The following is a 22,124-nucleotide window of genomic DNA, read 5'->3' as shown; positions in this document are numbered from 1 at the left end:
GTTTTCTTATGTGATGAGGCGAATGGTCAAAGTGACGGATTCATCAGTGGAGAATGTAATGTTAGACTCCGTAGTGTTTGTTGCTCAAGTAAATATCTCACCCATTCTGAAATGGTACCAACTAGCTTAGTAATAAGGTTATTAAAATAGTATAAAACATAGAAATCCATCAATATCTTTTACGCCAAAGTCTGTGGCAACTTGACAATGTAAAAGTGGCCCCAGTTGTAATGGGTCTCTAAGCAGCAATATTCAAGTGAAGTGAATCATGTTGCTACTTAGTAGTACAAAAATTGGAATAATTACATCCGGCTCACTTAGTAGTCTGCTTTCGTCGACATACTCATATAAGTAGCCGAGTTGTATTTCAGGGATGCTTTTCAGTCTGTAAACAAATTGAAATATAATAATAATACGTTAAAGTATAAATCATAATGTAAAGTAACAAGACAAATTTCTACAATGGAATGTACAAACTGTTTACAATCCTATAACACATACATAGCCATCAATATCTTTTAATACATTTTAGTACTTCCGATAGCAAAACCTTCCTAAATTTACAAACATGATTATGGTGATATTCTATTTTATTTTGCCTCAACAAAGCTAAGAAACAAATCTCAATAAATAAATACAAACTTATTACTATAAATAACAAATAAGTACAAACTTATTACTATAAATAACAAATAAGTACAAACTGAGTTATTATAGCAACAACGTAACAAAGATGTAAGTAAGAAATAAATATATTACACATTTTTATCGTGCATAGAACAAACCGAAAACAAATTAGGCTAAATGAAGGATTTGTAAATTTTTACTTTTTGTTCTAACAAAATATTTGAACTATACATAGTTTAGTATTATTAACTTACAACTATGTATATGCTGGTTTTTACTTGCTTCTCACTTCAAAATCGTAGATGGTACTTGTTTTTCATCATTTACCTGTGAGCGGATATGATTTTTTTAGGCGAAAAAATTCATTAATATCTTTTGATTTATTTTATTATTTCACGTATCAATTATCTTCCTAAATTCAAATACATGATTATGGTGATATTCTACTTTCCATTTTTCCTTTTTTTTAACAAGTTCCACTTATAGTATTTTAATTTATTGCCATTATAACATAGATTAATTCTGCAAATCACAATAAATTAAATGGCAATGTAATTAAAACATAACTAAGCACATACAGTGGATAAGTACTTAAGTACTAATGTACTAAGTACATTGTGTCTTTTATATTATATATAAAAGTATAAGCAAATTTATACTGCAGTAGCTATGCCTCAACAAAGCTAAGAAACAATATCTCAATAAATAAATATAAACTTAATACTATAGTTAACAAATAAGTACAAACCGAGTTATTTCTGTGCTTGTTTCTTTTCGTATTCCCCGTTAAACTCATCGCCGCAAAATAAACAGTTTTTAAAAGAAAAGTATGACACTTACACGTGCTCTAGTACGAGGCGGACCTTTTTGAGAGGTACTAGCTGATTCCTCTTCATGTTACCGTTTTGCTGCTGCAATTTTTACTCTTATAAGTGAATTGTTTGCGACACTGTAAATGAATTGTCACTGAATTTTACGTTCTTCAAGTAATCAGTAAATTGCTCTCGCCTTGAATACTCGCGTCTTTGAGTTGCCGCAATCAACAGTAACACATTCACTTGAAAATAAAAGTTTAGTGTAAATAAAACAGAATTGCGGACATATTTCAACAACACAAACTTTAGGAGAGAATATTTGAAATAACTTCGTGTTTTCACTACGAAGAAAACAACTTTAGGTGCGACCTCAGAAAAACAGGCAGACAGAACGGCTACAAGAACAATGGAATGGATGGCAGAAGTTGTTCAAGGGCACTAGGTCTCTTAAAATTAGGGACTTCCGTTTTCTTGACATCATATTCACAGTATTATCGGTCAATGCGAATGTATTAGTCACGCAGACTTATAATTTTACTTATATTACAAACCCAATGATATCATAGACAAAGTAGTCATGCTTATTACGAATAATACAGCGTAAGAAAGTTCTGTAATAGTTTTTTCTCAAAAATGATGATGAATAAAATATGTTTACAACCAAGTATAACGGAACTTGTCACTCGAGCTGTACCTGATCGGCAACGACCACTCTGACAATAGTGCAACGACTGTAAAGAAAAAGAATAACCAATCAATCATTAAATTTGACTGGAATAGACTGTGGAATAGGTCTACCGGTGAAACATCATTAAAAAAGACACGCTAGGTACACTACCTCAATGGTGACGTGGAAACGTCTACAAATTATAGATAATACAGCGTAAGAAAATGTTGTAATGGTTTTTTCTCAAAAATGGTTAGTGTTTTGAAAAAAATCATAAAAACAATTTTTGTAGATAATTGCATGATCTACAATTTTTGTCTGTCATATTTTAACAACTAACTAACTGTTTCGCTGAAAAATTAAAAAAGCCATTTTTGTGAACTTTGACCTTGAATAAAAATGTTTGCAGACTTGGGATCGATGAGGACTTTTAACAATTTCATAAAAATGGTGTACCTAACATCTTTACAAACTTTCAGCTTTCTGGGAATATTTGCAAGGGTCAATGTCTAAATTGACCGGACTATTTCTGTTTTCGTGTTATAACTCGTGAAGGGTGGATTTGATTTATTATATTGGAATTTTTAATTAAATTAGAAAAACTTAAATATGCTCTACAAATTAGCGATATGAGTACTGATTTTATTCTCTAAATATCCAGGAGATTTTGATGAACTGTGCAAAACTAACCAGTTGGTACTCTGTCTCCATGAATTGCTACAGCTGATTGTTCCAACAACGAAAAGGGAATGTTTAAGTTTGTTATTGTCCTCCTCCGTAGACTAATGATTATAGTCTCGGCTCTTGAACTGAGAGATCACGGGTTCTAATCCCGGGGAGGGCTAATCATGTATATCCACGAAACAGTGTGTGTTTACTTTGAAAATAAACCAGTGTACATCGAAGCCGACATAGCTAAGGCTTAAAAGAGAGAGAAAAAAAATTGTTTTGATAAGTTTATAAGTTTTGTCTTCGTTGCTTGGTTGACTAAAGCTAATCCGTTTATGAAATGGCTACCGTAGAGGAAGAAAAGAGTTTAGTGATTTGGAGTATATTGTATGAGACTTTTACTTCTTCCAACAGGAACTGAATATGTCACGGTGTGGCCTCACGTCCTTGGAATGCCTGTACAATCCTGCGCTGGAGGTGCTGGACCTGAGCTACAATCGCCTCCAGAGTATCCCAACCTACCTGGATAGACTGCCCAACCTCAACCGCCTGATCCTGGACGGCAACCAGATCCAGTTCCTTCACTACTTCCCGCATAGTTCCAACCTGCAACATCTCTACCTTTCTAACAACAATCTGTCGTATATCAGCAACAACACCTTCCAGTCTTTCAGGGGTTGGTTTCAGGTTAGTTGCTTTTACACCGATGAATGTTAAATAGTTTACGAGTAATATATCCTAAATACTATAATTAGTTAATATACTTTCTCAATTTTAAACAGGTTTTATTAACTATTAACAGTTACCCGCGGCTTCTTACGCAATTTTGCAGGTTTTGCTCCTGTATGAGCAATCCGGGTTCAAGTGAATTATATTTCCGACCCCAATGTTGAGTTTGCTTTCTTCCCATGATCAAAAAAATTATGTTAAAAAGTGTATATTTATGGTCATTTTAATTTACTCAGGTCATAGTTATTTTTGTTTTAAAGTTGAGTTTGCCTTTCTTCCAATCAAGAATATATACAGGGTCATTCGGTTAGTGTTTACCGGCACTTTCTGAGCTGATTGTACTATAAAAAATAAAGAAAAAAGTTCATATAAACATGGGTTCGGAAATGCTTCCTTACTGGGTTATGGCCAATTGAAGATTTCACAAAAAATTGTGTGCAGGAGGTCAAATGATGATTTGCCGCGTGTTTATAAAGAGATATTTATAGGCGAATGCAAACTTTTTCTAACGGATTTTTAGATGAGAAATTGAATAAAGTTCATCTCATAGCTGTATCTCATTTTAGTTTTTTTTGTTATACTACAAAAAACAGAAATAAAATAATTTTGAAAACACTTTTTTAAGGTTTAACGGACAATTATTTTGTTAAATAGGCATTGAAGACCCACATTTTTACAAAGAAACTTGCAGAAAAATTTAATTCTGAATAAAATTATGTGCCACACGGCTATTAACAGCGAAGTATTAGTTTCTGGAATTTAATTTTACAACAAACATTCTACCAAGCAAGAAATTCCAAAGCAAAGGAAAACCGCATTTTAATGACATAGAGTAGCCTACACATAAGATTTATTAGGATGCAATTTAAATTAAGTTTTAAATAAATTATTGTTTTTCATCTAAAGCTTATAATACTATGTACCACTTTCATAACAGGTGTTCAAAAATCAGTCCTTGTACTTCAATACACTTAGCAGCTCGCTTTCTGATTGATCGAGTTATCCTCCGCAACGCTGCACGATTGTTTTTGATTTGTGCGGTGGCGGCATCTTCAATTCGATTTATTAACTCTTCACGTGTATTTACTTTTTCCTGGTACACCAGGTTCTTCATCCAACCCCATATACAGAAATCTAATGGAGTTAGATCTGGTGATCTTGGTGGCCAAGTGTGTGGTCCACCGCGACCAATCCATCGCCCGGGAAACTGCTCGTTTAAGTGCATTGTTACATTATGGGAAAAGTGGGCAGGGGCACCATCATGTTGATAAATAATAATATTGCACCTTGCTGCTAATGGAACATCTTCTAATAATAGTGGTAGTTGTTCTGTAAGGAATTCTAGGTACATGCGGGAATTTAGATGTCCTCGGAGAATGAATGGTCCTATTAATCGATCATGAATGAGTCCACACCATACATTTACACTAAATCTGTGTTGAAAGTTGCGCACGATTGTACTATGTGGATTTCCCTCTGCCCAAGTGTGTTCATTGTGAAGGTTGTTGACGCCATCTCGGGTAAATTGAGCTTCATCAGTGAATAAAATGGTTCTATGATGTTGACGGTTTCTAATTAACCAGTTGCAAAATTCCAATCGAAGAGGAGGATCTGTTGGTTGAATACTTTGAACTTGTTGTTTATGGTAAGGGAACATGCTATTTTTGCGCAAAGTTCTCCATACTTCAGACTGAGACACTGCGAATCGCCTAGAAAGACGCCGTGTACTGACACCAGGACTGCGTTCAGTAGCCATGATTATAGCCTCTTCCATATCTACATTATTCTGGGCAGGGCGATCCCGATAATTATTAATACTAGGAAGTTTACCTGTTACTCTTAGGGTACGAAATGATCCACTGATCGTTTTTGGGTTTGGAACTCTGCGATTAGGAAATCGTCTTCGGTATTCTGCAGTAGCAGCGGTTGCATTTCCGTCACAAACGCCTAAGACAAATACCATGTCGGCATATTCTTCCGTTGTAAATAACAAAGGCATTGCAATTGTGATAGTAAGTTACTTTAAAATACACTTCACTAACAAACGAGTAGTAAATTAATTGTATTAAATTGCACTCATTAAACTAGTACAGTATTGATAAAAAATAATTTGGATTCCTCAATAAATTGCAGTGTATTGTTGAACAGCTGATTTGTGATACCAACTTATAAAAACATAATTTACCTTCTGTAAAGCTAACGTGACAAAGATATGTAGGTGCATGATGTAACCATTTGGATAGTCCTAAAAAGTAATAGTATTATTGTTTTTTAGTTGAGCATTAATCTATTAAAATCGTATTTACAATTGTATGCTAATCAATTATTTGTGTACCTTATATCATTACATTACGGTGTTTATTTACTAAATACGTATTTCTTGCTTGGTAGAATGTTTGTTGTAAAATTAAATTCCAGAAACTAATACTTCGCTGTTCATAGCCGTGTGGCACTTAATTTTATTCAGAATTAAATTTTCTGCAAGTTTCTTTGTAAAAATGTGGGTCTTCAATGCCTATTTAACAAAATAATTGTCCGTTAAACCTTAAAAAAGTGTTTTCAAAATTATTTTATTTCTGTTTTTTGTAGTATAACAAAAAAAACTAAATGAGATACAGCTATGAGATGAACTTTATTCAATTTCTCATCTAAAAATCCGTTAGAAAAAGTTGCATTCGCCTATAAATATCTCTTCATAAACACGCGGCAAATCATCATTTGACCTCCTGCACACAATTTTTGGTGAAATCTTCAATTGGCCATAACCCAGTAAGGAAGCATTTCCGGACCCATGTTTATATGAACTTTTTTCTTTATTTTTTATAGTACAATCAGCTCAGAAAGTGCCGGTAACACTAACCGAATCACCCTGTATATATGAGGACCCTAGAAGTAAAGGGGTATAAGTGACAAAAAGCTAAATTTGAGTAAACGCTGTTTAAAGTTGAGCCTTCACTGTAGTTGCCACGATGTTTAAATGATAGTTTTTCTTCTCCAGTTTAGTAACTGTAGTCATTACTAATATTATTAGTAAAACAAACTCATGATTTTATTAATATTACTCATTTTGAAGCTATTTTTATATTGCTAAGCAGCACTTGTACCCTTTTACTTCTAAGATAAAGGCCAAAAACGTGAAGAGATTATAAAGTTTGAGTGAAAATGTATTATTTACAATAAAACTAATACATAATTAACGTCATTGATCTATGATTCATCATCAGTGTCATAATTGTGATCTTCAATTTGGTCTTCTTCCTGTTCAGTTTGGCCTTCTCCTTGGTCAGCCTCTTCTATGTTTGCTCGTTCTTCATCATGTTGACCATCATGTCGGAGAGTTATGAAAACCCATGGTAAATTGGAGGTACATAGTTCAGCAACTGCTGTAGATTTGAATATTTAGCTTGCTTAACCCGTGAGGGGTCCCCTTGTTAGATGCCATCTAACAAAATAGTAGTAGCTCTGAAGAAATTTTTTTTTATTTTCTAATTTAGCCTCCTGAATCTTAGCAAGTGCCTCATAGGCTATATAACACGTGTTTTCACTGTGGTTGTGATATGATTCATGCGTAGGCAGTGGAGGGGGGAGGGTTGGAACGCGCGCCGCATACTCTGTTAGTTGCCATCTCGACACGGACCATTCACGTTGGCGCATTAGTTAGGCGACATCTATACACGGGACTGATCGCGTTAGCGTTTTGTATGCTTAGTTCGCGTTTCTTATGAACAAAGTTTTTTAGTCTTTTATTGTTATTTGAGTGTCTAAGTGAAACATTTTAGCGTAGAATTAATTTCAAGTGTCACTTAGTGTGGTGTTATGCAGTTTAGCATTGGAAAACTTCAAGATGTCTAAGATTCAAGATCATCTTATTCTTAGTTGGATTGAAGAGGATGAAGAGACTTTTCCTAATCTTGGTAGTGATAGTGAACAAGATGCCCCTTCAGAGCATTCACTCCACGATTCGAAACACTGAACAGTCTGGTGAAAGTGACGGGGATCTAGAGGATGCAAATGTAAAGCTTTACAAATCTGGATGCTCCATCAACGTCTGGCTATGGACATAGCGGTGCACGAACCTGTAGATCAGCCAGTTAAGGGAGCCTGGACCTATCCAAGTGCAGAGTAGGAGACAACATCCCGGTCCAGTGTATGTAGGTAAGGATACTTTCACAAAATGGTACATTCATAAATCTGATGCTAGAAGAACGAAAACTTCTCAACAGAAATATTATAAAAAAATTGTCAGGGTGTAAAAGGCGCTGCTAAGAACAGTAGAACTATCTTTGATTCATGGAAACTTTTCTTCCCAGATCAAATGATTCAGAACATTGTCAACTTTACCAATGACGAGTTGGATGATATCTCCTCAAACTATGCTCGTGACAAACAAGATTGTCCTAATACTAATGTTGATGAATTGCTATCATTTTTTGGGGTTCTTTATATGTTAGGAGTAAAAAAAAGGAAACCACCTAAACACTAGTGAAATGTGGGTCAATGATGGAACTGCCCCTGACTTTTTTCAAAGCAGTCCATGTCTCAAAAAAGATTCCATCAGCTTGTAAGAGCAATCAGATTTGATGACAATAGAACCAGGGGAGGAACGTAAAAAAATTGACAACTTGGCTGCATTTAGGGATGTATTCGAAACTTTTGTCAGTTTGTGTAAGGAACACTACACTCCAGGAGAGTACGTTACTATTGATGAGATGCTGGAGGCATTTTCGGGGAAGATGTAAGTTCAGACAAATACCTGAGCAATAAACCAGACAAGTATGGTATAAAAATTTATGCAATGTCGGACGCTCGAACATTCTATGTGTTGAACATGGAAATTTATCCGGGCAAACAGCCCCCGGGCCCCTTATGCGTATGACAACTCAGCAAGTAGCGTGGTTTTGAGACTAATGGAACCTATCGACAGAACAGGAAGGTAACATTACGATGGATAATTACTCTAACCTCTGTTCCCCTTGCCAATGAGTTGTTCATGCATCATAGAACCACTATAGTAGGGACTATAAAAAAAAATAAGCGAGAGATCCCCAGATTCATTTAAAGATGTCAACGGTAGACCAGTAGGCAGCAGCATGTTTGCTTTTGGCTGTGACCCGAATAGAGCCACATTAGTCTCCTTATGTCCCGAAAAAAGGAAAAAATGTTTTGATGTTGTCGACATTCATGATGATGACTCTATTGATCCCGATTCTGAGGCTAACAAAACCAGAGGTCATTACTTTTTATAACATGACCAAAGGTGGGATCGATGTTGTAGACAGAAAGAAAAAGGACTACTCTGTAAAACGTATTAGTAACAGGTGGCCTTTGACGATTTTTTGTGTGGACTCCTGAATCTGGCAACTATAAATGGTCAGATTATCTACAACCTGAATACAAAAGACACCATGCAGAGGAGGACTTTCATAACGATCCTTGCGAGGGACCTAGTAAAGCCGCATATTCTACATAGAGCTTCTATTCAGACCCTCTCACTCCCGTTGAGGACCAGCATCAGGGCTGTCGCCGGTGTAGAACTTCCTGAGCCAAAACCCCCCACCAGGTAGGGATTGATCTTTTTTACCAGTAACTAAAACTGTATACATTTAATATTTTACCGATAAAAAACACCTTGGTCTTACAAAAAAACTCTAATACTTCTTGATTGTGAACACAATAAATTCTTTGATCCGATCCTACATATAAAAAATATATATATATGTATATATATCTGTTTGTATTTTTTTTTCAGTTGTCGAGGGACGAAAACCAAGGTGTCACTAACTGCCTGTCAGGAAAAAAAACAGGTTTACTCCATACAAATGCTCAGCTTGTGAAAGATCCGTATGCAAGGAGCACACTGCCAAAACAAGCTATGGTGCCACAACTGTGCAGCAGAAGGGAACATAGATCTAAGTTTTTGTTTCTTGTATTAGTTTTTCCACTTCACATGCATTATTTTTACATTATCAATTTAATTTAGAATGTCTTAAGTAATAAAAAAACATTTCCTTAGTAACTGAAAAAAAATTATTTCAACCTTCTGCATTGTGTAAGTAAATGGGATAAATTAAAAAAATCCAATAGTTAGTAATTATTTTTGTTATTAATTTTTTTAAATTGCCTGACACTTGTAAAATACAAATTAACTTATCAGGAAACAGGTACAAATTGCATTATAAGTGCAAGTTTAAGATTTAAAAGCAATAGAGAGCAAATAGCAATAAAAAACGCAATGTTAGATGGCAGCTTATACAGGTGACCTACTACGTAAGTGGAATATACGGGACTCCTCACGGGTTAATACGAGGCCTTTTTTCAATCGGTACTGGCAACAGATTTAGCAGAATGGCAGGGATTTTGCCAGCTCGAGTGGACTTCATAGATAGCTCATTAAACTCTTCCAAGTCACTTGCAGCTGTCTTCTTGTAAAACAGGGTGAAAGGCTTGTCCTGATGGAAATGTAACCACTTCATACTCTGTATTCCATTTACGCTTTTCTTGAAGAATGGCGCAAGTGTGTGAAAGTCTAAAAAATCGTTATTTTCCATCTGTACTGTAAAGAACTTTCTACTTGTAGAAGTAACTAGCTCCATCCAATGTTGAGGCACATACAGGTCGTTTTGGGTTTTTTTTCTTTTTCAACTCTATTAAACCAAAGGCTTAGTCACACTCGTTATAAGAATGGCCACTTGCAAAACATCTATGATCTACAGTTTTTAATATTAGTGTTTCTGACAATGTAGAGCCAAAATTGTACTGTCAGATGACTCTTATTTTGGCCCCCACAGTTGTCACTAAATGCAGTTATGTGTTTCACAGATGGCGGAAGGCTTCTGATATATTTTAGGAGACAAGATGATATTTTCTGACATCCACGTGACGCCTGACCTTCGTGCCACATAAAGAAAATGGGTTGTTCCAGTCTGTAGGTTATGAACACCTACGTTAAAAGTCCATAGTTGCCTAAGTAATATGCTTTAGAAGTCGATACATTAGGAGTTGGCATAGTCTTTTGCAAGTCAAAGGTCATCGCAACTCTGTTATCATCCTTTAGCTTATGACACTCTTATTTTGCTGTTCTTACGGCTTCCGCCTTACGTATATTTTAAAGTAAAAATAAAATCAAATCATAATATTGCTTTAGACCAGCAATACCATTACCCATTTACAATGAAAACAAACTCAATTGACAGTCTGACACAGTGGAACAGGGGTACAAGTGCACTTGTACCTCTTCTCTTCCAAGCCCTACTGATAGTTGGCTTGGAGGTTAAGTGCTTTGCTGCTAGATAGCAGCACTTGTTGGACTCATCACTTAGATCTCTTTACTACCAAATAGAATAATTTATTTCCAGCTCAGTGATGCAGTTATCTTAATATTTAAAAAAATGTCACTTATAACCCTTTACTTCTAGGGTCCTCATATTATATATTCACAGCTCTGAGAAGTCTACTTTTGTCAAATGACAACTTAGATGGGTTTTTTAACAGTCTTTAAATGTATAGTAAAAGTTAGAATACATGTTCTCATATCTGCACTGCTAGCAGTTACCCACTACTTTGCACGCAATTTAGTAGTTGTTGCACGTTTACGACCAATGCTGGTTCTAGTAAACTCTTTTTGACGAGCAATGCTCTGTATCTATTTCACAATTTCTGTTTTCGTGTATTATTTGGAAATGATTCTAATTATTGGACTTTATTAAACTACATATAAAATTAATATATCTAACCACAGTACACTTTGTATAGATGAAATAAGGCCCACGTGGACCACAGAGACTTTGTTGTGGGAAAAAACCTTTTTCTTCTCCGAAGTGTTCTATTATAAAAATTATCACGTCGTTAAAAAATAAAAGTTCTCGTAACAAAGTTGTAAACCGGGTCTTAAAACTATAATAATATATATGTAATTGAAATGCTTTAATTCACAGAGCTCTTGAATTTATATCAAGAAAACTTCTTAGTATACTTTATAATTAATATTTTTCTTATATCCCTAGACAAACAAGATTGAGCTATATCTGTTGCTTTGTTATTATTAAAGATGTGAGTTGTTTTCTTAAAAATTCCATCCTTCACGATGTACAACCTGAAAACAAATTATGTCCTATCATTTTGAGGTTTTTGCTCTCAATAGTTAAGCAAAAGTATATCGAAGCTGCAAATTTGGTTTAATACTTCTCTAATATGTACTGACAAAATACCAAGTAAACAGCTTCATGCAATCTTTTGCAATTTTCATATAACTGGCCACTGTCCTACTACTATTGTGTATATTATTTTGAAAGAGTGGCGTTATACCAGATTGTACAAATAGAAGAATTGAAATGTGTTTGTTATAAAGTCGTCGGCACTAGAAACCTCTGGGCCCTAAACGTTATCTATCTAATAAGTTAATCAAAGTAAAAATTTTGGATACAGTGATAGACGACGCGACTGAGGTTCCGAAAGCGTTTAACAGATTTTACGCGTCTGTTGTTTGCGACAGGACCATTTTCTCAGCTCGAAACCTTTACGCTTGGCACACGACGTCCAGTAACCTCATTGACATTGGCTCCTGTAGTCAAGGGAGAGCTCAAAAAATCATTTAACAGATATATGCTAAAACGTTTTATGACATTAATTTGATGCCTGTATGGCTAAAAAATACTTTAAGCATGTTATGAGACCACTATATGGTTCAACAAGCATTATTTATTTAATTATATTATATTTTTATTACATATGTATTTTTTTTATATTTTTTTATTTTTATTATTGGTTCATCTAGCATGAACCAGGTATGCGAACATTGCAAAAAATTGCAAGAAGCTGAGTATTTGGTATTTTGTCAGTACATATTAGAGAGGTATTAAACCAAATTTGCAGCTTCGATATCCTTTTGCTTAACTATTGAGATAAAAAAACTCAAAATGATACTACTTTTCTCCTCCGGTCAATTTCGCCCAAAAATAGGGGTAACATTGCATTAATTCCCAGAAAGCTGAAAATTTGCATAGATTTTAGGGACACCATTGTTATGAAATTGTGAAAAGTCCCCATCGATCCCATATCTGCAAACATTTTTATTCAAGGTCAAAGTTCACAAAAATTGTTTTTTTTTTTTTTTTTTTCAGCGAAACAGTTAGTTTTATGATAAAATATGACAGACAAAAATTGTAGACCATGCAATTATCTATAGAAAATGCTCTTACGCTTTTTTTCATAACACTAACCATTTTTGAGAAAAAACCCATTACAACATTTTCTTACGCTGTATTGTCTATAATTTGTAGACGTTTCCACGTCACCTTTGAGGTAGTGTACCTAGCGTGTCTTTTTTAATGTTGTTTCACCGGTAGACCTATTCCACAGTCTATTCCAGTCAAATTTAATGATTGATTGGTTATTCTTCTTCTTTTCAGTCGTTGCACTATTGTCAGAGTGGTCGTTGCCGATCAGGTACAGCTCGAGTGACAAGTTCCGTTATATATACTTGGTTGTAAACATAATTTATTCATCATCATTTTTGAGAAAAAACTATTACAGAATTTTCTTACGCTGTATTATTCGTAATAAGCATGACTACTTTGTCTATGATATCATTGGGTTTGTAATATAAGTAAAACTATAAGTCTGCGTGACTAATACATTCGCATTGACCGATAATTCTGTGAATATGATGTTAAGAAAAACGGAGAGTCCCTAATTTTAAGAGACCTAGTGCCCTTGAACAACTTCTGCCATCCATTCCATTGTTCTTGTAGCCGTTCCGTCTGCCTGCTTTTTTGAGGTCGCTCCTAAAGTTAGGCATTTTGAGGACGGCCGAATTGACCTCCCGTTGTCGTCTTTAAAAATGAAACAAAGCAATCATTATGGAGCAACAAAATCGTGTTCAAACCCGATGAGAGCAACAATAGTGCTTGCGGTGTCACCAGAACGAGACTGCGCTGCTTTTATAACTGGATCTTTAAATGAAAGGGTTGTAACGTTACTAATTTTACGACGAGATTTCTGTGCTTGTTTCTTTTCGTATTCCCCGTTAAACTCATCGCCGCAAAATAAACAATTTTTAAAAGAAAAATATGACTCACTTACACGTGCTCTAGTACGAGGCGGACCTTTTTGAGAGGTACTAGCTGATTCCTCTTCATGTTACCGTTTTGCTGCTGCAATTTTACTCTTATGAGTGCATTGTTTGCGACACTGTAAATGAATTGTCACTGAATTTTACGTTCTTCAAGTAATCAGTAAATTGCTCTCGCCTTGAATACTCGCGTCTTTGAGTTGCCGCAATCAACAGTAACACATTCACTTGAAAATAAAAGTTTAGTGAAAATAAAACAGAATTGCGACATATTTCAACAACACAAACTTTAGGAGAGAATATTTGAAATAACTTCGTGTTTTCACTACGAAGAAAACAACTTTAGGTGCGACCTCAGAAAAACAGGCAGACAGAACGGCTACAAGAACAATGGAATGGATGGCAGAAGTTGTTCAAGGGCACTAGGTCTCTTAAAATTAGGGACTCCGTTTTCTTAACATCATATTCACAGAATTATCGGTCAATGCGAATGTATTAGTCACGCAGACTTATAGTTTTACTTATATTACAAACCCAATGATATCATAGACAAAGTAGTCATGCTTATTACGAATAATACAGCGTAAGAAAGTTCTGTAATAGTTTTTTCTCAAAAATGATGATGAATAAAATATGTTTACAACCAAGTATAACGGAACTTGTCACTCGAGCTGTACCTGATCGGCAACGACCACTCTGACAATAGTGCAACGACTGAAAAGAAGAAGAATAACCAATCAATCATTAAATTTGACTGGAATAGACTGTGGAATAGGTCTACCGGTGAAACATCATTAAAAAAGACACGCTAGGTACACTACCTCAATGGTGACGTGGAAACGTCTACAAATTATAGACAATACAGCATAAGAAAATTTTGTAATGGTTTTTTCTTAAAAATGGTTAGTGTTATGAAAAAAAATCATAAAAACAATTTTTGTAGATAATTGCATGATCTATAATTTTTGTCTGTCATATTTTAACAACTAACTAACTGTTTCGCTGAAAAATTAAAAAAGCCATTTTTGTGAACTTTGACCTTGAATAAAAATTTTTGCAGACTTGGGATCGATGAGGACTTTTAACAATTTCATAAAAATGGTGTACCTAACATCTTTACAAACTTTCAGCTTTCTGGGAATATTTGCAAGGGTCAATGTCTAAATTGACCGGACTATTTCTGTTTTCGTGTTATAACTCGTGAAGGGTGGATTTGATTTATTATATTGGAATTTTTAATTAAATTAGAAAAACTTAAATATGCTCTACAAATTAGCGATATGAGTACTGATTTTATTCTCTAAATATCCAGGAGATTTTGAAGAACTGTGCAAAACTAACCAGTTGGTACTCTGTCTCCATGAATTGCTACAGCTGATTGTTCCAACAACGAAAAGGGAATGTTTAAGTTTGTTATTGTCCTCCTCCGTAGACTAATAGTTATAGTCTCGGCTCTTGAACTGAGAGATCACGGGTTCTAATCCCGGGGAGGGCTAATCATGTATATCCACGAAACAGTGTGTGTTTACTTTGAAAATAAACCAGTGTACATCGAAGCCGACATAGCTAAGGCTTAAAAGAGAGAAAAAAAAATTGTTTTGATAAGTTTATAAGTTTTGTCTTCGTTGCTTGGTTGACTAAAGCTAATCCGTTTATGAAATGGCTACCATAGAGGAAGAAAAGAGTTTAGTGATTTGGAGTATATTGTATGAGACTTTTACTTCTTCCAACAGGAACTGAATATGTCACGGTGTGGCCTCACGTCCTTGGAATGCCTGTACAATCCTTCGCTGGAGGTGCTGGACCTGAGCTACAATCGCCTCCAGAGTATCCCAACCTACCTGGACAGACTGCCCAACCTCAACCGCCTGATCCTGGACGGCAACCAGATCCAGTTCCTTCACTACTTCCCGCATAGTTCCAACCTGCAACATCTCTACCTTTCTAACAACAATCTGTCGTATATCAGCAACAACACCTTCCAGTCTTTCAGGGGTTGGTTTCAGGTTAGTTGCTTTTACACCGATGAATGTTAAATAGTTTACGAGTAATATATCCTAAATACTATAATTAGTTAATATACTTTCTCAATTTTAAACAGGTTTTATTAACTATTAACAGTTACCCGCGGCTTCTTACGCAATTTTGCAGGTTTTGCTCCTGTATGAGCAATCCTGGTTCAAGTGAATTATATTTCCGACCCCAATGTTGAGTTTGCTCTCTTCCCATGATCAAAAAAATTATGTTAAAAAGTGTATATTTATGGTCATTTTAATTTACTCAGGTCATAGTTATTTTTGTTTTAAAGTTGAGTTTGCCTTTCTTCCAATCAAGAATATATACAGGGTGATTCGGTTAGTGTTACCGGCACTTTCTGAGCTGATTGTACTATAAAAAATAAAGAAAAAAGTTCATATAAACATGGGTTCGGAAATGCTTCCTTACTGGGTTATGGCCAATTGAAGATTTCACCAAAAATTGTGTGCAGGAGGTCAAATGATGATTTGCCGCGTGTTTATGAAGAGATATTTATAGGCGAATGCAACTTTTTCTAACGGATTTTTAGATGAGAAATTGAATAAAGTTCATCTCATAGCTGTATCTCATTTTAGTTTTTTTTGTTATACTACAAAAAACAGAAATAAAATAATTTTGAAAACACTTTTTTAAGGTTTAACGGACAATTATTTTGTTAAATAGGCATTGAAGACCCACATTTTTACAAAGAAACTTGCAGAAAATTTAATTCTGAATAAAATTATGTGCCACACGGCTATTAACAGCGAAGTATTAGTTTCTGGAATTTAATTTTACAACAAACATTCTACCAAGCAAGAAATTCCAAAGCAAAGGAAAACCGCATTTTAATGACATAGAGTAGCCTACACATAAGATTTATTAGGATGCAATTTAAATTAAGTTTTAAATAAATTATTGTTTTTCATTTAAAGCTTATAATACTACGTACCACTTTCATAACAGGTGTTCAAAAATCAGTCCTTGTACTTCAATACACTTAGCAGCTCGCTTTCTGATTGATCGAGTTATCCTCCGCAACGCTGCACGATTGTTTTTGATTTGTGCGGCGGCATCTTCAATTCGATTTATTAACTCTTCACGTGTATTTACTTTTTCCTGGTACACCAGGTTCTTCATCCAACCCCATATACAGAAATCTAATGGAGTTAGATCTGGTGATCTTGGTGGCCAAGTGTGTGGTCCACCGCGACCAATCCATCGCCCGGGAAACTGCTCGTTTAAGTGCATTGTTACATTATGGGAAAAGTGGGCAGGGGCACCATCATGTTGATAAATAATATTGCACCTTGCTGCTAATGGAACATCTTCTAATAATAGTGGTAGTTGTTCTGTAAGGAATTCTAGGTACATGCGGGAATTTAGATGTCCTCGGAGAATGAATGGTCCTATTAATCGATCATGAATGAGTCCACACCATACATTTACACTAAATCTGTGTTGAAAGTTGCGCACGATTGTACTATGTGGATTTCCCTCTGCCCAAGTGTGTTCATTGTGAAGGTTGTTGACGCCATCTCGGGTAAATTGAGCTTCATCAGTGAATAAAATGGTTCTATGATGTTGACGGTTTCTAATTAACCAGTTGCAAAATTCCAATCGAAGAGGAGGATCTGTTGGTTGAATACTTTGAACTTGTTGTTTATGGTAAGGGAACATGCTATTTTTGCGCAAAGTTCTCCATACTTCAGACTGAGACACTGCGAATCGCCTAGAAAGACGCCGTGTACTGACACCAGGACTGCGTTCAGTAGCCATGATTATAGCCTCTTCCATATCTACATTATTCTGGGCAGGGCGATCCCGATAATTATTAATACTAGGAAGTTTACCTGTTACTCTTAGGGTACGAAATGATCCACTGATCGTTTTTGGGTTTGGAACTCTGCGATTAGGAAATCGTCTTCGGTATTCTGCAGTAGCAGCGGTTGCATTTCCGTCACAAACGCCTAAGACAAATACCATGTCGGCATATTCTTCCGTTGTAAATAACAAAGGCATTGCAATTGTGATAGTAAGTTACTTTAAAATACACTTCACTAACAAACGAGTAGTAAATTAATTGTATTAAATTGCACTCATTAAACTAGTACAGTATTGATAACAAATAATTTGGATTCCTCAATAAATTGCAGTGTATTGTTGAACAGCTGATTTGTGATACCAACTTATAAAAACATAATTTACCTTCTGTAAAGCTAACGTGACAAAGATATGTAGGTGCATGATGTAACCATTTGGATAGTCCTAAAAAGTAATAGTATTATTGTTTTTTAGTTGAGCATTAATCTATTAAAATCGTATTTACAATTGTATGCTAATCAATTATTTGTGTACCTTATCATTACATTACGGTGTTTATTTACTAAATACGTATTTCTTGCTTGGTAGAATGTTTGTTGTAAAATTAAATTTCAGAAACTAATACTTCGCTGTTCATAGCCGTGTGGCACTTAATTTTATTCAGAATTAAATTTTCTGCAAGTTTTCTTTGTAAAAATGTGGGTCTTCAATGCCTATTTAACAAAATAATTGTCCGTTAAACCTTAAAAAAGTGTTTTCAAAATTATTTTATTTCTGTTTTTTGTAGTATAACAAAAAAACTAAATGAGATACAGCTATGAGATGAACTTTATTCAATTTCTCATCTAAAAATCCGTTAGAAAAAGTTGCATTCGCCTATAAATATCTCTTCATAAACACGCGGCAAATCATCATTTGACCTCCTGCACACAATTTTTGGTGAAATCTTCAATTGGCCATAACCCAGTAAGGAAGCATTTCCGGACCCATGTTTATATGAACTTTTTTCTTTATTTTTTATAGTACAATCAGCTCAGAAAGTGCCGGTAACACTAACCGAATCACCCTGTATATATGAGGACCCTAGAAGTAAAGGGGTATAAGTGACAAAAAGCTAAATTTGAGTAAACGCTGTTTAAAGTTGAGCCTTCACTGTAGTTGCCACGATGTTTAAATGATAGTTTTTCTTCTCCAGTTTAGTAACTGTAGTCATTACTAATATTATTAGTAAAACAAACTCATGATTTTATTAATATTACTCATTTTGAAGCTATTTTTATATTGCTAAGCAGCACTTGTACCCTTTTACTTCTAAGATAAAGGCCAAAAACGTGAAGAGATTATAAAGTTTGAGTGAAAATGTATTATTTACAATAAAACTAATACATAATTAACGTCATTGATCTATGATTCATCATCAGTGTCATAATTGTGATCTTCAATTTGGTCTTCTTCCTGTTCAGTTTGGCCTTCTCCTTGGTCAGCCTCTTCTATGTTTGCTCGTTCTTCATCATGTTGACCATCATGTCGGAGAGTTATGAAAACCCATGGTAAATTGGAGGTACATAGTTCAGCAACTGCTGTAGATTTGAATATTTAGCTTGCTTAACCCGTGAGGGGTCCCCTTGTTAGATGCCATCTAACAAAATAGTAGCTCTGAAGAAATTTTTTTTTATTTTCTAATTTAGCCTCCTGAATCTTAGCAAGTGCCTCATAGGCTATATAACACGTGTTTTCACTGTGGTTGTGATATGATTCATGCGTAGGCAGTGGGGTGGAAGCGTGCGCCGCATACTCTGTTAGTTGCCATCTCGACACGGGACCATTCACGTTGGCGCATTAGTTAGGCGACATCTATACACGGGACTGATCGCGTTAGCGTTTTGTATGCTTAGTTCGCGTTTCTTATGAACAAAGTTTTTAGTCTTTTATTGTTATTTAAGTGTCTAAGTGAAACATTTTAGCGTAGAATTAATTTCAAGTGTCACTTAGTGTGGTGTTATGCAGTTTAGCATTGGAAAACTTCAAGATGTCTAAGATTCAAGATCATCTTATTCTTAGTTGGATTGAAGAGGATGAAGAGACTTTTCCTAATCTTGGTAGTGATAGTGAACAAGATGCTCCTTCAGAGCATTCACTCCACGATTCGAACACTGAACAGTCTGGTGAAAGTGACGGGGATCTAGAGGATGCAAATGTAAGCTTTACAAATCTGGATGCTCCATCAACGTCTGCTATGGACATAGCGGTGCACGAACCTGTAGCTCAGCCAGTAAGGGAGCCTGGACCTATCCAAGTGCAGAGTAGGAGACAACATCCCGGTCCAGTGTATGTAGGTAAGGATACTTTCACAAAATGGTACATTCATAAATCTGATGTTAGAAGAACGAAAACTTCTCAACAGAATATTATAAAAAAATTGCCAGGTGTAAAAGGCGCTGCTAAGAACAGTAGAAACTATCTTTGATTCATGGAAACTTTTCTTCCCAGATCAAATGATTCAGAACATTGTCAACTTTACCAATGACGAGTTGGATGATATCTCCTCAAACTATGCTCGTGACAAACAAGATTGTCCTAATACTAATGTTGATGAATTGCTATCATTTTTTGGGGTTCTTTATATGTTAGGAGTAAAAAAAGGAAACCACCTAAACACTAGTGAAATGTGGGTCAATGATGGAACTGCCCCTGACTTTTTCAAAGCAGTCATGTCTCAAAAAAGATTCCATCAGCTTGTAAGAGCAATCAGATTTGATGACAATAGAACCAGGGAGGAACGTAAAAAAATTGACAACTTGGCTGCATTTAGGGATGTATTCGAAACTTTTGTCAGTTTGTGTAAGGAACACTACACTCCAGGAGAGTACGTTACTATTGATGAGATGCTGGAGGCATTTCGGGGAAGATGTAAGTTCAGACAATACCTGAGCAATAAACCAGACAAGTATGGTATAAAAATTTATGCAATGTCGGACGCTCGAACATTCTATGTGTTGAACATGGAAATTTATCCGGGCAAACAGCCCCCGGGCCCTTATGCGTATGACAACTCAGCAAGTAGCGTGGTTTTGAGACTAATGGAACCTATCGACAGAACAGGAAGGAACATTACGATGGATAATTACTATACCTCTGTTCCCCTTGCCAATGAGTTGTTCATGCATCATAGAACCACTATAGTAGGGACTATAAAAAAAAATAAGCGAGAGATCCCAGATTCATTTAAAGATGTCAACGGTAGACCAGTAGGCAGCAGCATGTTTGCTTTTGGCTGTGACCCGAATAGAGCCACATTAGTCTCTTATGTCCCGAAAAAAGGGAAAAATGTTTTGATGTTGTCGACATTTCATGATGATGACTCTATTGATCCCGATTCTGAGGCTAACAAACCAGAGGTCATTACTTTTTATAACATGACCAAAGGTGGGATCGATGTTGTAGACAGAAAGAAAAAGGACTACTCTGTAAAACGTATTAGTAACAGGTGGCCTTTGACGATTTTTTTGTGGACTCCTGAATCTGGCAACTATAAATGGTCAGATTATCTACAACCTGAATACAAAAGACACCATGCAGAGGAGGACTTTCATAACGAGCCTTGCGAGGGACCTAGTAAAGCCGCATATTCTACATAGAGCTTCTATTCAGACCCTCTCACTCCCGTTGAGGACCAGCATCAGGGCTGTCGCCGGTGTAGAACTTCCTGAGCCAAACCCCCCACCAGGTAGGGATTGATCTTTTTTACCAGTAACTAAAACTGTATACATTTAATATTTTACCGATAAAAACACCTTGGTCTTACAAAAAACTCTAATACTTCTTGATTGTGAACACAATAAATTCTTTGATCCGATCCTACATATAAAATATATATATATATGTATATATATCTGTTTGTATTTTTTTTTCAGTTGTCGAGGGACGAAAACCAAGGTGTCACTACTGCCCTGTCAGGAAAAACAGGTTTACTCCATACAAATGCTCAGCTTGTGAAAGATCCGTATGCAAGGAGCACACTGCCAAAACAAGCTATTGGTGCCACAACTGTGCAGCAGAAGGGAACTAGATCTAAGTTTTTGTTTCTTGTATTAGTTTCCACTTCACATGCATTATTTTTACATTATCAATTTAATTTAGAATGTCTTAAGTAATAAAAAAACATTTCCTTAGTAACTGAAAAAAATTATTTCAACCTTCTGCATGTGTAAGTAAATGGGGATAAATTAATAAAATTAAAAAAATCCAATAGTTAGTAATTATTTTTGTTATTAATTTTTTTAAATTGCCTGACACTTGTAAAATACAAATTAACTTATCAGGAAACAGGTACAAATTGCATTATAAGTGCAAGTTAAGATTTAAAAGCAATAGAGAGCAAATAGCAATAAAAAACGCAATGTTAGATGGCAGCTATACAGGTGACCTACTACGTAAGTGGAATATACGGGACTCCTCACGGGTTAATATGAGGCCTTTTTTCAATCGGTACTGGCAACAGATTTAGCAGAATGGCAGGGATTTTGCCAGCTCGAGTGGACTTCATAGATAGCTCATTAAACTCTTCCAAGTCACTTGCAGCTGTCTTCTTGTAAAACAGGGTGAAAGGCTTGTCCTGATGGAAATGTAACCACTTCATACTCTGTATTCCATTTACGCTTTTCTTGAAGAATGGCGCAAGTGTGTGAAAGTCTAAAAAATCGTTATT

General features: G+C 35.5%; 2 protein-coding genes across 2 annotated transcripts in view; both read left to right on the top strand.

Moving 5' to 3' along the window:
- LOC124358517 (osteomodulin-like) overlaps positions 1-15,700 on the top strand; it is a 34,564-nt gene extending 18,864 nt beyond the window's left edge. Inside the window, exon 5 of the mRNA XM_046810812.1 lies at positions 15,310-15,700. Within this exon, the coding sequence (XP_046666768.1) occupies positions 15,310-15,612 (303 nt within the window). The 3' untranslated portion in view covers positions 15,613-15,700. The remainder of the gene's footprint in view (positions 1-15,309) is intronic.
- Positions 15,701-19,878: 4,178 nt separating this feature from the next.
- On the top strand, positions 19,879-21,564 carry LOC124357867. Its single transcript, XM_046809950.1, has 2 exons — positions 19,879-21,143; positions 21,331-21,564. The coding sequence occupies exons 1-2, from the start codon at positions 20,990-20,992 to the stop codon at positions 21,483-21,485; spliced, it is 309 nt and encodes a 102-aa protein (XP_046665906.1). The 5' UTR covers positions 19,879-20,989; the 3' UTR covers positions 21,486-21,564.
- Positions 21,565-22,124: the final 560 nt, after the last annotated feature.

The sequence above is a fragment of the Homalodisca vitripennis genome, chromosome 3 (genome assembly GCF_021130785.1).
Source record: "Homalodisca vitripennis isolate AUS2020 chromosome 3, UT_GWSS_2.1, whole genome shotgun sequence".
In the NCBI taxonomy this organism is placed as follows: Eukaryota; Metazoa; Arthropoda; class Insecta; order Hemiptera; family Cicadellidae; genus Homalodisca; species Homalodisca vitripennis.
The sequence above is the reverse complement of the archived record's forward strand: the minus strand, read 5'-3'. Positions and strand labels throughout refer to the sequence as shown.